General features: G+C 41.8%; 1 protein-coding gene across 2 annotated transcripts in view; it reads right to left on the minus strand.

Moving 5' to 3' along the window:
• Window positions 1–12,484: 12,484 nt before the first annotated feature.
• The window catches only part of LOC311034959 (B-cell scaffold protein with ankyrin repeats-like), a 31,021-nt gene continuing 27,671 nt past the window's right edge, over window positions 12,485–15,834 (minus strand). For both annotated transcript variants that reach the window (XM_084042996.1, XM_084042995.1), the window contains exons 12-16: window positions 15,716–15,776; window positions 14,832–14,861; window positions 14,376–14,455; window positions 13,506–13,540; window positions 12,485–13,365 (exon numbers count right to left, since the gene is read on the minus strand). In XM_084042996.1, the coding sequence (XP_083899122.1) occupies window positions 13,508–13,540; window positions 14,376–14,455; window positions 14,832–14,861; window positions 15,716–15,776 (204 nt within the window). In that variant the 3' untranslated portion in view covers window positions 12,485–13,365; window positions 13,506–13,507. The remainder of the gene's footprint in view (window positions 13,366–13,505; window positions 13,541–14,375; window positions 14,456–14,831; window positions 14,862–15,715; window positions 15,777–15,834) is intronic.

The raw sequence follows: 15,834 nt of genomic DNA on the forward strand, positions 1-15,834 counted from the left end.
CATTTTCTTCAAAGAGAATTAAACTGAAAAAAGGATAAGGGGAATCAAAGGACAAGAAGCTCCAGTGGCTATCAGATTCAGAAGTACATCTGACACCAGAGGCCTGTGGCTGACCCCTCAGTACTACACCATTAGTGGGCACAAAACATCTCCACATTCATAATGCAGCGCTCCAATAGGTTGACTTTAAGTGGGACACAACTCCACACGCGCATGTTGATTAGCTCCCCTCGCTTTCGAGCCGAATACCAATTTAGTTCTTTCCGTGGAAGTGCTTTGGGAGGCCAAGAGTGACGTTGTGTTGGTTGTTGCATCTCCATGTTCGTGGATAGACTAAGATCCCTCCGTTCTTCTCATTAATTGTCCATCTGTCATGTTGGCAGTCCCCCATCGGTATAGAGTTAGCTATGATTAACATTTAATCTATATGATTTTCTAATAAGAGCACGAGTGCCAGACTTGCTAATGATTGATTTGTTCGCCTCTCCATAATGGCTCATGCTGTTAACTGAGATGTGTTTAAATGTGCGGTCATTAGGCGGGTATTGTTTTGTGAATTTGATGGAATACTATCGTGCATTATACTTCTAACTATAGATTTTTCCCCTCTGTGATCAGTGTTGTCACACACAGTATCGGTGTAAATGCACTGCCAATCTACAATAAGTGGTGCTAATATGTTTTATAGACCCGAGGTACATTTGTTGTTCAGTGTAACCGACAAGAGAATATTGCAGCTTTTGTTTGTCAAATTGTTACTTGGTTCAGCGAGAGTTAAATTATGAAAAGAGAAATACTGCAGGTGCACACACACAACACAATACACCTGATGCACGCACAAACACACGCGCACACACGCTCGGCACGCATGCACACACGCACACACACATGTGTTCTAGTTGAAATGGACGGAAGTGTTTTATTCATTTGTTTATACCCCATTGGTTTATTTTATTTTATTTCTTCTGTGTTGATGTAGTTGAGGATGTGAGGAGTGATACAGACTGGAGCAGATTGCGAGGAGATGATGTTGAGCTGGACGTAAGATGAAGCCAGAAGGATCCGCTGAAAGCTCTTACAGAGGTTTGCATGTAAGCCAAAATACCAATATTGTATGCTGATTTCCCACATTGATTTGTACAAAAACCCATTTTCGCACAGGCTGGAAACACTCCAACTCATTTAGGTCTCAGCTGAAATGACCAAATGAACATATTTCATTTATTTTCTTTTTGTCACATTTCGTCCTACTAAAACCATTGTGTAGGTATACAATCTATCCCATTTCTCACAGACTATACAAATGCCAGTAGACAGGGGTGTATTGTGTCATTATTGCCTATATGGGCAGTATAGCTCTGGAACCATCCACAGTCACACACTTACTCCCGGAGACATCTGCCATACATGGCAACGCGGATAGAGATGTTGGCTTGCGTTCAAGCCTCTTTTTTTTTTCGAGAGCGCCTTTTGTTGGTGAACGGCCTATTGTGGAAGGCTAGGGAGGATGTTGTTTATGGCCGACTGTCACTGCTGCCAGTGTACCGCCGTGGCCCCCACAAGCAGGGCTAATGAGATACAGTTGTTATCAATGACAGCCGAGGGCCAGGAGGACTTGTATCAGCCGGGCCTCTCCACTTATAGATCCACCCAGAGAGTGTGAAAACATGAGGGGTGATGGTAGATAATGCTAGATGCTATACTGAAGGTGAAGTCCCAATATGACATGTTTTTATTTCAAAATGAAGAGAGTGTTGATAACTTTAAAAGTCACTGTAAGCCCACAAAATAGTTTTTGAAGATGGAATCACCCGTGTGTTTTAATTATTTTCATTAGTGTAGTTCTGTGTGGAAGCCACAAACTAATGATGTTCGCTTCAGATTGTAATCAGTGATTTTTCTTCAAGATGGAGAAGTGACTACCGGTACTGGGGTCCTATAAATACTGTGAGTGAGGAAATACAAATCCCAGGCTAGGAGAGAACTATGGAATTGTTGCTTTTAAAAGCTTTCTTACATGTGCACCTAACTGCAGTTTAACCACATGAACCCTAATCTCTATTCTGTATGTCGTAATAGGTGCGACATTTGTCAAAAACAGGTGAACATTCTGAAAAAATAGCTGATCTAGAAGCTCACAATGTGTCACGATGCGATGCGCTTGTAGATAGGCTATTTTCAGCGAAACGATTTGGTGTAGAGCGAAAAAGGAGAGGACAACGTATACTGTTGGGGGACCTCGGTCAACAAAGTATATAGGGTTTAGTGGTTAAGTCTTATTAGACCAATGCTCAGTTCCTTGGTCTCCCTCCAGTGTCCATACATCCAGGTAAGATCTTGCCATATAGAACTGAGTCCTAACCAATCTGTAGGATTAGTGTTTTTCTGACGTGGACCTTTTGTCTGAAGTCTGACGCTGCTACGTTACTCAGCGACCCTCCCCCTCAAGTCGGTACCGTGAATTGTTATCTCGGAACTCAGACCAGAACATAAAAGCCAACCAGTAGGGTGCCACAGCCTTTTACCCGATATCCGTATTGGATGTGGCACAGCATCATAATTGATTTGTTCCAAAAACCAGATGAGTGAGCCACTATGCAATCTGCTCTATATGCCCCCAGATAAGCGCAAAGGAACACAAATATCACTTTGAAGTTTATCCAGCAATTATATGCGGTATTTGTGGACAAACACCATTGTTAGTGAATTTAGGGTCGACACTGAAGCCTCTATAGATGATTTATTTATTCATTTGGGGATGGGGGATTGGGTAAAATAGGCAAATTTCATCTGGCTGCAGAAAGCTCCTGCCCAGCGGGCCCAGTGAAGGCTTAAACGCAAGCAGGACGGTTGCCAGGTCCTCTTCTTGGCCATTGTGCTTTAATTAACCTACATAGGAGCTGAGTGCTCAAATGTGCCAGTGATAGATAAGGCCCCTTGGATGATTGATTTATTTACCGCACGTGCTAGTGATTTCCATAACATTACTGCCCCAATTACGAAGCGCAGAAGTCCATTAGCAGGCGGCCTCAACGTATGTATGGCCACGCATGCAGTCCTCGTCTAACGAGCTCCCCGCCATGACAGAGGGTCCAAGGCAGGCCTCAACATATACTCAACCTAAACAAGGATGGCATTTGGAGGTCTATGACATGGCAGCATAGTCCCAAAAGAATCTCCTTGCCTCAAGGTGACCCAAGGTCATATGCGTTTTTCCTGCGAGGGACAGGGCGGAATGATCACACCAACACGATGAGAAGGGAAGAAGAATCCGCCAAATTTCGGAGACATTGATACTCTTCTTTTTTTTATTATTATTCTAAAAGAAAGACCTGGTGTCGGGCCCGGTGTTGTAAGGTGAAAGTCTGGCACATGTCCAGCAGCAGTCGCGAACAAGCTCTGATTGCAGCTCAACGTCTCCATCAGAGAGCACTAGAAGGTAACGGTGGGATTAAAATGGGCACTGCTGGCACATCTAGGCGGGCAGAGTTTTTTTTTTTTTTTTTTCGCGGGGGCCATTGTTCCATATGTGCTCCACCTGCGCCTCTCTGAGCCGCGCGCCAAGCGCACGACCGGCAGGCTGTACTGCCATCCCCGTTGATTGGAAGTTGCCATGGTGACGCTGGAAGCCAGGGATGAGATGGTGGTGGGGGGGGGGGGGGGGGGGGTTGTCGTGGAGGGTGGGGTAGTGCTGTAAATCTCAACACGGTATTTTTTTTTTAATTTAGGGGAAATTGGCAAAGGAAGTGTAGTAAATGAAACGGCGTTAATAATAATTCACATATGGGACAAAACACAATTAGGAAAAAAAAATATTTTCTTTTTTTGGCTACAGGCCTCGAACCAGCCAAGCTCGCTCAGAAACGGGATCCCATCAAAAGCACCCATGCTCTGCCCGCCCCCCCAGCAGTCCTCCAGAACGGAGGCAATATGACTCTATCTGATAATGATGTTTATGATGGAAATAATATCACTGAGGATTATCGCTGGACGCAGAGAGCAGCGAGATGGAGACATCACTCATGTAACGATGCCTTGAATGCCCCATCCACAAACTGACTTCTTATCACTCACTGCAAATGGATGGCTAAGAGTGATTCAGTGCTGTGGTTTAATAGACAACCCAACAAACCCCCTCGGAAAAGAAACAAAAAATAAATAAATGTTTTTTATCTTAGAGTTGTGGTCCGCAGATAGCGTGTCGGGGAGTGCAGGGGGGAGAGGCGAGCAGGAAGGCTCACCCGTAGATTTTAATAACGCGATGGCCACCATCCAGCTTCAGACGAGAGCTGGGATTGGCTGATCCTTTCACACCCTGGCACCTGGAGCTGTGTGTGTGTGTGTGTGTGTGTGTGTGTGTGTGTGTGTGTGTGTGTGTGTGTGTGTGTGTGTGTGTGTGTGTGTGTGTGTGTGTGTGTGTGTGTGTGTGTGTGTGTGTGTGTGTGTGTGTGTGTGTGTGTGTGTGTGTGAGAGAATGTTGTCGAGGTTGCGGTATTGGAGGCGTGATTCAACCGGAATTAAAGGCCCTCACCTGCATCCGAGTGAAGAGGAAAAATCATTAAAACGGTTTCAGGCCAAAAGTGCTTGCATAAAATCCAAAAACTTTTAGCATAAATCCATTCAAAGTTCTCTTTGGGAGAGAATTCTTGGCTTGAGTTTGAGGTTTGAGGTTCTTTTAATGGAATAAAGTTGGAATAAAGATTTTAACTGCAACGACCCTGCAGGAAGTTTATGTGAGATATAGGCCGTCATCACAGAGATACTCCCACTTCTCCATGGTAACCCAAATACCATGGAAACCCAGGGTATTTGGAAGTGATCAGCACCCCCTGGTGAAAAGCGCCTGTGTAAATATGATATGCACGTTTTGCGTGTCTGTTGTCATTCATTTCACCCGTAATCCAAAACACAAACCCCCAAAACTGGTGTGGTGATAAATGACAGTGTGTGTGTGTGCGTGTGCGTGTGCGTGTGCGTGTGCGTGTGTGTGTGCGAGAGAGAGCATGTGCGCGTGTTATTTAATTGTTCAGCTGTGGGGATTTGCAATGTCCAGCGCATTAATACCTGCTAAAAAAAGGGCTTTGCTCCCAGTTCCAGGCATCGATAAACTGCACACATTGAACAGTTCCTGTCAATGATGTTCTTTGATTTGCTGATTTCTAGCCTTTTTAAAACCCCAGCAAGACTGCACATGTAAGCATTTGCACACCCAGGAGACATTAGCTGATTTATGATGTCAAGATAAAAGAACAATTAATTGATTTTGTTTGAGAGAAAATGGTGGCTGCAAATGAATCACTGTGGAAATCCATTGCTTTGCAAAGAGCAGCGTTCTGCTTTGGAACATTGTTGCCATACATTCGGTACACAGCAAAATTCAGGATTTTACTGTGTACCGATCGTAATATCCTAGCTAATGTGGGAGTGTTTTGAGACACTAATCCCAAGTTTGCAGGGAGTTTCGCTTTGCAGGGCACATCCCTTGCCTCCGGTGATACGGATGTGACCTTTTCCGACTCATTGAAAATGCAGAGCAGGCTACAGACGAACTGACCTGCGGAGGAATTAGCCGGTGCCCCTTTCGTGTCCTGCAAACCCAACAGCTTGAACACGCCTGGGCGCTGCCTCACAAAGGCCCTCTGCGGAGGAGGCCTATTAATCTTCCCAAAAGCCTCAGAAAGGAGAAGAACCAGTGTGGGCCCCCTCGAGTTCGGGGCATGGGGGCCCATAGTCGGGGCTCCTTGGTAGGCTCGGAGGGGGCCACTCTTGGCCCCTGATCAAACAGACAGGGGGCAGGACAAGGGCACGTTACTGTGTACCTGTGCCCTTTGGCAGATGCCCGGGTGAAGTGTGCTCGAGAGGACAGGCATTGTTGGCAATCGAAGGATTATTCCTGGTGTTGCTGGCACCGTCGTGCGACGGGGTATAAATTAGGCTTCAGTCAGGAGTTCTCAATCATTAAAGGAGTAGCTCACCCCAAAAATGACTTATTTTCCATCAATTACACACCACATGAAGCCTTCAATTCATTGAGATTTTTTTTGTTTTTTTTTCACATTCCTACGCCAATAATTCGATGACCGGGTGGCTGGTCAATAGGAGACTCAATTTAGTCTCCTATACGGTCATCAAATTATTGGCTTAGGAATGCGACAAAAACTAAACAATCTCCTTGAATTCAAGGCTTCATGGGGTGTGTAAAATAAGTACTTTTTTTGTTTTTGGGTGAACTACTCCTTTAAAGAGGAGATACTGAGATGTCAGGCAAGCATAAAGTTAAACTCTCAATAAAATACACATTTTACACCCCAAATCATTTTTCATTTCATGAGATTAAATGAAAGTATTATGAAGTCAATCTTTTTCTTCACGAAAGCCCTTACGAATAATCCTTGATGCAAATTACTGCTTTTGTGAAAGTATTTTATTTCACCAGCACGTTTTCAAGTCAGAATACAGCACCACCTGGCACCAGTTTTACTGCACTTAGTTTTTTTTGTTTTTATTTGTGACTGCAAGAAATTACAAAAGAGTGACAGGTACAGTACATCAGTGAATTTCTAAAACTGAAATGCACTTGACCTAAACTATAATTTAATACAATGGGATAATATGCTGAAAGTAAGATTTTTTTTAATTAAAACTTGATTCTTTAATTTGGTTGTGGATTTTCTTTTTTCAGTTATACAACTGATTACACAAGACTCAAAATAATCTTCAAAAATGGTTAGAGTAAAATGTGAGTATTTGCTAAATCTAACAAAAAGCTAAAGATCTATGTTTTCTAAGCTGTGACGGCTGGAATAACAGCTACAACATCGTCACAGGAGACAGATCCTGATCATCCAGTTCTAAATCCATCCGGTTAGCTTCGCCGCCATTCAGCTGGAGCCCAATGCCCCTTAAACAAACAGAATTGTCCATTGCCTTTTCATTATGTGTAAAGGCTCGTCAGAATAGATGCCCCCCCACCACCCACCCCCCTACCCACCGAGGCAGACCTCTCTTTTCACCCGGCGGCCTGGCTGCTACAACCGAAACAGAGCTCCACTGTGCCTCGGCGGACATTGAGATTCCCTCGACGCGTTTGTGCAGTGAATTCTATTTCCTTGCCTTTTTGACTTTTTGTGTTTTTTTTTCTCCCCTCAACATTTCTTTTTTTACTGTGAAGTACCGTTTTCTCCCTTGGCAATAAAGCATTGAGCTGGATATAGAGTGTGTGTGTGTGTGTGTGTGTGTGTGTGTGTGTGTGTGTGTGTGTGTGTGTGTGTGTGTGTGTGTGTGTGTGTGTGTGTGTGTGTGTGTGTGTGTGTGTGTGTGTGTGTGTGTGTGTGTGTGTGTGTGTGTGTGTGTGTGTGTGTGTGTGTGTGTGTGATCACTTATGAAATGATGTACTTCACTCAAGGTCCATACTGAGTGGCTATTTAATTGCAATCTTTCAATATTGAAAGACATTTTTTCTCACATCATTTCATAGTATTTCACATTATTTCATTGTTATTTAGGCCTTGGTGATGGACTGACAAACTGCATGGAAGAATTAGGACGTTGTGTTGATATTGATCTAGGAATTACCAGAAGTCCTTGAAAGCGAAGGTACTCTCATTTGACAAGAGCTGTATGTCAGACTCCCATTTATTTCAATATAGTAAACGGCAGTGATTCACACCATCATTGAATACAGCTCAGTGGAATAACACAGTATTGGCCAAAGCTTCTGTGAGGGCTTCTGATGCAAAATATATATTTCTTTATTTGGATTTTAGAAATGTACATACAAACAGAGGATAACGATCAAACAAATAAATAACGCAACTAAATATTCTGCAGTGAAAATCAGTTTCGGAGAATCGATTGCACTGACGACAGGGACAAAATACACATCAGATGCAATAGAGGTGAAAACGCCCCTTTAAGGTCTGTTCAATTGCATATGGATTGGCCACTTCAAATGACTCTATAGTAAATCAAAGGTGTTCCCATTGACCCCGAGGGTCAGGTCTGAGCTGCGTGTTCTCTTCCCACAGAGAGGCTCATGTATACTGTATGTGTAATGTGGATTAGCCGATGAAAGAATGCCACTGACTGTGAAATTGCGTGATTTTTATTGGGGATGTTGGGGAGCAGCTGTGCACAATCCTCTGCCCTAATCCTGGGGCCATGGAGAGGACCAACCAAGGAGGGCGGGTGTGTGTGTGTGTGTGTGTGTGCGTGTGCGTGTGCGTGTGTGTGCGTGCATGCATGTGTGTTTAAGAGAGAGCAGGGGTAAGAGTGCTTGTAGTATGCATGTGTGTTTAGAGAAAAAGAAAGACTGTGTGTGTGTGTGTGTGTGTGTGTGTGTGTGTGTGTGTGTGTGTGTGTGTGGGCGGGCACGTGCGTGCGTGCACTGCATATGCTCGTACTGTAGATACTGTACCTACATATATAAAGGGAAAGATATAAACGTTTTTCGCATATAAATATGTGCCTCTTCTATCCTAAACACTTTTTATTTAGTTTTTTTTTTTGCGTCTTTGTTTGTGCAAAGGTGTAGCGCACCGAATATAGCAGATCTACAAGCGCACAATGCGTCATATCAGCGAGGCATTGCACCTTGTAGATCGACTAGTTTCGGTGAGTGACTCCATCCTAAGAGGGAGCATAAATTAGGCATTACACTACTAAGCAACATGTAGTAGAACCTAGAGGATAAACGTATATTTTACTTCAAGCTATGAGAAGTCACAGTACTCTGACAATACATAAAGAAAATATCCGTGAGGTCCTTGTTGTGAGGATATTGCAAATGGGCCCCCAAATAATTGGCAAAACTCTAAGATTTTAATGATAATAACATTAATATTCAAACAATTACTGTACGTTAAAAAAAAGAAAAGTCACAGTATTTAATTTTTCTTTAAAACCTTGGAAAACAGAATTGCCATTGTGATACAAATAAATAGGAACTAAAAGTATACTATGTTAGTTTAATTTAACCAAGCTGGAACACAATCGATGGATAGACCATTAAAATAAGCACACTCTGAAAATGCACACGGTCCACCCATCTGACCACTTAACCCAGCAGCCATTCGTGATTTGCAAGTGGAAACCAGAAAAGGTTGGAATCCACTGGATCTAAGATAGCAAATGGTGTGTGTGTGTGTGTGTGTGTGTGTGTGTGTGTGTGTGTGTGTGTGTGTGTGTGTGTGTGTGTGTGTGTGTGTGTGTGTGTGTGTGTGTGTGTGTGTGTGTGTGTGTGTGTGTGTGTGTGTGTGTGTGTGTGTGTGTAGACAATGTACGTTTGTGTGTTCACGCATGCCGAAGTGTACAACACTCAGGGATGTTGCCTTGAACTGTGTTTGCGTGTCCATTAATGTTTGTGTATGTCTGTGTCTGTACAGGGCATCTGTGACATGTGTTGTAGCCTAATGCAGTGGTTCTCAAAGTGAGGCAGCTAAATTTGCTAATATAGCGTCATAATCATTTTAACCACTTTAACCATATTTTATACTTTGGCTATTCAAAAATAGCAGATATACAAGCTCATAGCGCGTCACTTCGTGCTGCGCCATGAGTTTGTAGATCTGCTATTTTTTGATTTTTTTTTTACACTTACAAAACATTTTTAACACTAATCTTTGCTTCTGGGGGTCCCTGGCACACAACATATCCAGATGGGGGTCCAAGGCCAAACAGCCTACATATCAATTTGGGGGTCCTTGGCACGAAAAAGTTTGAAAACTACTGGCCTAATCATCATATTTTCTGTTACAGTAGGTACAGTACTGTAGTGTACAACCACTATTCTTGTTAAGATAAGGAGAGTAATCAGCAAATAACCAGCTTGGCTTTTCATGTTTCAATAGGTAAACCAGTTGAGAGCTGTGACATGACAATGTCATCGATGCGTTGAATGGATAATCCTGCCGAGGCTCTCCACTATCTGGCCAAGTCCTCGTATACTGGAGGGCACTGGAAATCCTGTTTGGAAGTTTATCAACAGTTTTGCAGCAGTTCGGCTCACCCTGCATGAAAGTGAGTACCCAAAAAATCCACTTACATAAATCACTGAAGTAAACCTGCGAAATAACTAACATGTTTAGGGGAATCGTAAAATGACAGAAGTCCATTCCAAGATGGGATGCAGGTAGCACCGTTACAGAAAAAAATGTGTTGACCTGCTTAGCATAACACGGAATAACACAAATATAATACTGAGAGATGTATGTAATAGCACAGTAAGACAGTAGGGAAATGAAGTCCTTTATTGACTAAACTACCTGTCAACTTCTCCCGACTGGATCTTCAATTTATTTCAATACTGAATAACAAACATTTAAGTAAATACAGTACATTTTATCTCCAAAATCTACTGTGGAAATGTAGTGTTGCGGAATAGAACTCTGAAGTTCTCATTCAAACAGGGATTATTTGATCCGGTTTGTTTCACAACTGCTTTCTTCCCTCAATAATATAAGCATGTTTTACAAGCAGTTATTCGCCCACGCACACGCGTGTGATGCTGCCGGATGACACAGTACCACTGAAGTTCTCTCTCTCTCTCTCGGTAGCTCACTCACTGAGCTTTCTGGGCACGGGGGCATCATCGTTTCCTGGAGGCAGTGCACTGTGATATTTGCATGCATGATGCATGCATGATGAATCGAGGGCCTATCTCGGCGGCCATGCCCGATGCGCGGGGCTGAAATATGCTCAGCAGGTGACAGACAAACATATGCCCCCGAATGCCACGGGGTCCCGGAGCCGGATCCTCTCCAAAGGCTAACTGGCAGGTCCAACTAGGGACGGCTTTAATACATAGTATTCACAAAGAGCATGATTGAACAGGAAAATGCGCCCGGCTCGTACCCAGCTGCTTTGTTGGCAGACAGTACTGCTGCCAGAGTGTCAAGACCCAGGGTTGGATACAGCCATGTACATATACTCAAATGAATTACCCATGTAGTTCTCATTCGTTTATTCAGCCATGGGTTTTAACGGGCCGGGGAAACCAATGGACTATGTGTGCGTGTAATGTATTTGATCTGCAATATTTTGGTCGGAAACACAATAGCAGGTTTTGCTATTAACTACCGACTAAAGAGCAAACATCCAGCCTGCAGTACCCCCAATTCAATGTATATACAGTACAGTACAATATGTATATATGCTAGATATGAGTTCTGGGGTTCTGCCTATTCTCAGCATGGAATTACGTTGTAGTAAAGCTGCCAGCATGCCAGTATGTTCACAGCTGAACAGGAGGAGAGCAGTAACCACATCCTAGTGAGCAAAAGTTCTTTGGAAATCTAAGCCTGACCTTTAGTGCCAGCATGGTATGTGAAACTTGGTGTTGCAGCACCCCCTTGTGGCCATTTTGAATATCAAATATTTCAGAAATCAACACATTTTCTTTTTTCATTTGTCTGTAACTGCTTCTCTATTTTAGTCTATCAGGAAAGACCCCCAAAATGAATGCACTAACTGGTGTCCCCCTACTTTCCTTTAAGGTGCCTGTAAAGACACGTTGCTGCATTCATTATTTGCACCCAATACAGACAGCAGAGTTTACAGTATATTGTATAGTCTCTTTCTACATACAGTATACAACAGCAGCTGGAGGATTTGAATGTACTTAAATCAAATTAACTGAACTGAATTCATGGTCATTAAGTGGTTCTCAGAGTACTGTCCAGGGACCCCCAGGGGACCCCCAGGGGTCCTGGAGGGGGTCCCTCAGCAAAATGAGGAACGGTTTACCCACTTAAGCACTATTTTAAAAAATAGCTGAAATAGCACATCTACAAGCTCACGATGCATAGTGATGCAACACATTGTGAGACTGTATCTGCTATTTAAGCTATTTTGTAAACGTTTGCCTATGACATGTACAAAATAGGGTAGAAAGTGGTTGATTTTACTATAATTAAATTGAATTATTCTAGCTAATTTCACCAGCTAGAAGGTAGTCCAATGAGAGAATGTACTGTATAAGAATGACTATTCAGATCATACTGTATGTTTCTCTCTCCTCACCTACAGTAGACCAGGGGTCCTCAACAGGGGGTCCTCAGAGTTACTACAGGTCAGGGGGGCCGCCAAATCTTTGTGTGATAGGATTTTCTTTTGGTACATTAACCACTTGAAACCTAGCATCTCTATTCTGAGGAGAACTTTGGCCCAAAATAGCAGATCTACAAGCTCACAACGCATCATATTGCGAGGCATTGTGAGCCTGTAGATCGGCTATTTTTGGCCAAAAAGGTTTGGTGTAGAGGGAAAAAGAGCAGACGAAGTACAGAGCCAAAGATGAAGTTTACTTAGTATTGACAGTTTAAGTGGTTAAATGTCTGAAAATACACATGAACATGAATCCAACATTGATGGAAGCTATCTATGAAATCTATGAACACAATTGTATACAATATGTAGTGGAGGGTCCCTGCTTCATCTCTCTCTCAGTTAAGGGGTCCTTGACCTGAAAAACGCCTATACCAAGACCCCTGGTATAGACAGTTGTAGAATTCTGTACTGAATTATTTCAAATGGGGATCTGTGGCTTAATACGCATCATTTTGGTTGTCTTTCACATGAATGCTTGAGAGCCACTGCTTTGATAGATTCTTATATAAAAAGAAAAAAACACTATGGTTAGGATAACATAGACACTTGTGGTTCCAATGATTTTGCACTGGGAACCATCGGATTCCAAACACTTAATGAAGTAGAAACGCTGCCATTGCGCAAGGCAGGAAACCTCAGTTCTGTGGTTTGCGCATAAGCTGTAACTACTGTATATGAGCTTGCCATTATATGTTCAACTATAAACATAGATGACTGCATTTAACATACAGTACAACTACACTCCATAGGTTTTGTCCCATACACTGAGAGGTAGACAGGAGCACATGCATGTTCTTCGTGTCTTGAGTTTTAATCAGCATAATGTTCCATGCTCATATTTAGACGTTTTAATGGATGATATAGCTCTCTTTAGGGGCTGATAGCTTAAACTTTCAGACAAGGCTTACTGCTCATTACCGGTCATGACAGGACATACTTTAATTTGAAGTGTATAACTACAATATAATGTCACATGTCAGGTTGAACACGTTTTACATTGTGTTTATGCTAATATGCCATTATCAATCCCTTACTTTTATAGGACAGCAAAAGATCAGACAGATCAACTAGACTACTACTGTATACAAGCTGAGTCATCAATGCACAATAAACTTTTAAACCAAACAGTCGCACAGCCAAAATAATAATAGTAGTAATAATAGTAATAATAATAATAATTTATCAAATTACAATCAAAGATTAAAACAGGAGATGCACATCTCAAAGCAGTAGCATTCACTCTTGTCAGTGGGTTGGAACCTGTAAATATATGAAATATGGTTGAACTCTTAAGCTTGAATATATATTTGAAAAGGTATTTTGTTTAAAAATGTTATAATTTATAAAAGTAAGAAGATCTGACGCTACATATACTTGTACATCAATTTACACACACTTACCATTACCGTTTGTCAGCTTTCCAAAATAAATTAGCCTGTAAAACAATTCAAATGTGACATTCATCAGCCCCGTCTGACATTTAGGACATTTTCTGCCTGACAAATGTGAACGACTAGATCCAATATGAATGACAATTTAGCCACCGAAAGGTTCTTAAGCATCCTGCAGTATGCATGACAATGCTTCTAGACACATAAGCTGAATCAGAATCAGAATCAGAATACTTTATTGCCATGACATGTGAACATGTTAGGAATTTGATTTGGTACAGCGGAGCACAGTTTACAACAGACAGAAACAACACTCCCCAACACCACAGCAGCCATGGGCGGCGCTATTAACATCATTTTTGTTGAGCAGCATAGTTTGCAGGTCATTTAATGTTTTTTTTTTTTTTTTTTAATGTTCACCTATAATGACTAAATGGTTAAGCCTAATTTATACTCATATAGCCTAGTCCATTCTCCCTTTAGCCCATTAAAACCGTGAAAGAATCTTTAGTGTAACCACTTTAACCATTATTTTATACTATAAGATAATAATATACAATAAAATATACAAGCTCATTATACAAGCGCGTTATGAGCTTGTAGATCTGCTATTTTTGAAACATCTGGATTTTTTTGAAAGCGAACATTTTTAACTCATATCTTTGCTTCTGGGGGCCCCGGAACTAAATCTTTTGAGATGGGGAGTCGGCGGGTATATATAGCCTACATATAATTTTGGGGGTCCTTGATATCAAAGATTTTGAGAACCACTGATATAGCAACATACGTTTTTCAGAAAACTAAGGATTTAGAAGGCATTTGTGGAATCAGCCTCAGGTCTTAATGGGTTATAGGGGAAATACAATAAAATATACTTACAGATTGTCCTTTAAGCGGCTTGCTGTAAAATTCAGACTCTACTGGTTGGCTTCCTCGCCGGCAATCATTCCCCATAACATCTAGGAGGAAATCATCCATGTAAACATATATCATGTAAACAGAAACCAAAATACATACGACAAAATGGGATTTGGGGGATTTATCTTATTTATTTATCTTGAATACTTGTATAATATAAGTCAAAACATTTTCAGAAATTTTCAAAGATGTTCAAAAATAGTGAAACTAGCTGATCAATAAGCTCACAACACATCGCAATGTGCCACCAAATTTCTCTTTTGGGTCTCCAGCTGAAAAAGTTTGGGAACCACTGATCTAAATAACAGTTCCCCATGGGCTTAATTCCTGTGAGGAGAAAAGAAAAAGGCACACGTACACTACTGTACATCAAACACAGGTGAAGACTGATACCATATTTCTATTTCAAAGACTCACTTGGCGTGTGATGAATAATATCGATTTTATCTGAGGAGAAGAACAGAGTTGCCAGTTGAAGTGCATATCAAAGTGTAGAATTATTTTTCAAATGGACCCAGAATTTACTGTGTACTCTCAGGTTTAAAAAGCTGAATTATGTAATCCTAACCCCTGATTTAGTGAATAAAATGTTATTTTGATCTGTATGGTAGAGTATGTTAATACAATATAACTTATACCATTGGGGTGATTTAATTTGGTCTATCTGCTCTTCTATTGAGACGTTCAGATCCTGTGTCTAGGTTAGACACGACCTTTGACAAGATTATGTTTCTGATTTCAAAATATGTTTTATCAGAGAGGTAGTACAGGAAAGTTACACAGTGCAGCTTTAAGTGTGATAAGGGACTTCCATGTAGAATTGAAGCCTGTATTTGATTGTAAAGCAGTGGGTGCACTCGTTTAAGGATGCCCGCAACCCTCCCAGTCATGATGGGCTGAGAGTGTCAAACATGGAGGGTGTGGCAATAATCAAGTGTGTAAAGAACCCACTTTAATTGGTCCTTCACCATGTGGCCTTTTGTTTTGTTTGAGAAGACAGGTGACAGGAAGGTACAAAATTGAGTGCAAATTCCGCCCAGCTGGTATGTTAGTGCCCGCTCAGGGGCCCTTAAATGAGTGCCCACTGGACTTTGTCCCTGACCAGCAACAACTATACTTATTGTTCAGCACTGCTACATAGCCAGTGTTGATTGACTTGCTTGCTTTCTTTCTGACAACAGAAATGACCCCTAGACCTGATCCATTGAACCAATTCCAATCTCTGACTAAAGATCTTCTGAATGTTTTCCACAAGGTTGGAAACCCACATGTGTTGCATCTGAAGCCTAAAACATATTTACCGTAGACCCCATCATCCTCCAGGTTGTTGGCAATGCTGGCTCTCAGCTGTCGTAACTTTTCCTGCAGAGTAAAACAATGTAATCCAACACTGAAGTTTATACACATTAATGCTTGTTTA

This window comes from Gymnoscopelus microlampas (assembly GCF_963454915.1).
Source record: "Gymnoscopelus microlampas genome assembly, chromosome: 19".
NCBI classification, from domain to species: Eukaryota; Metazoa; Chordata; class Actinopteri; order Myctophiformes; family Myctophidae; genus Gymnoscopelus; species Gymnoscopelus microlampas.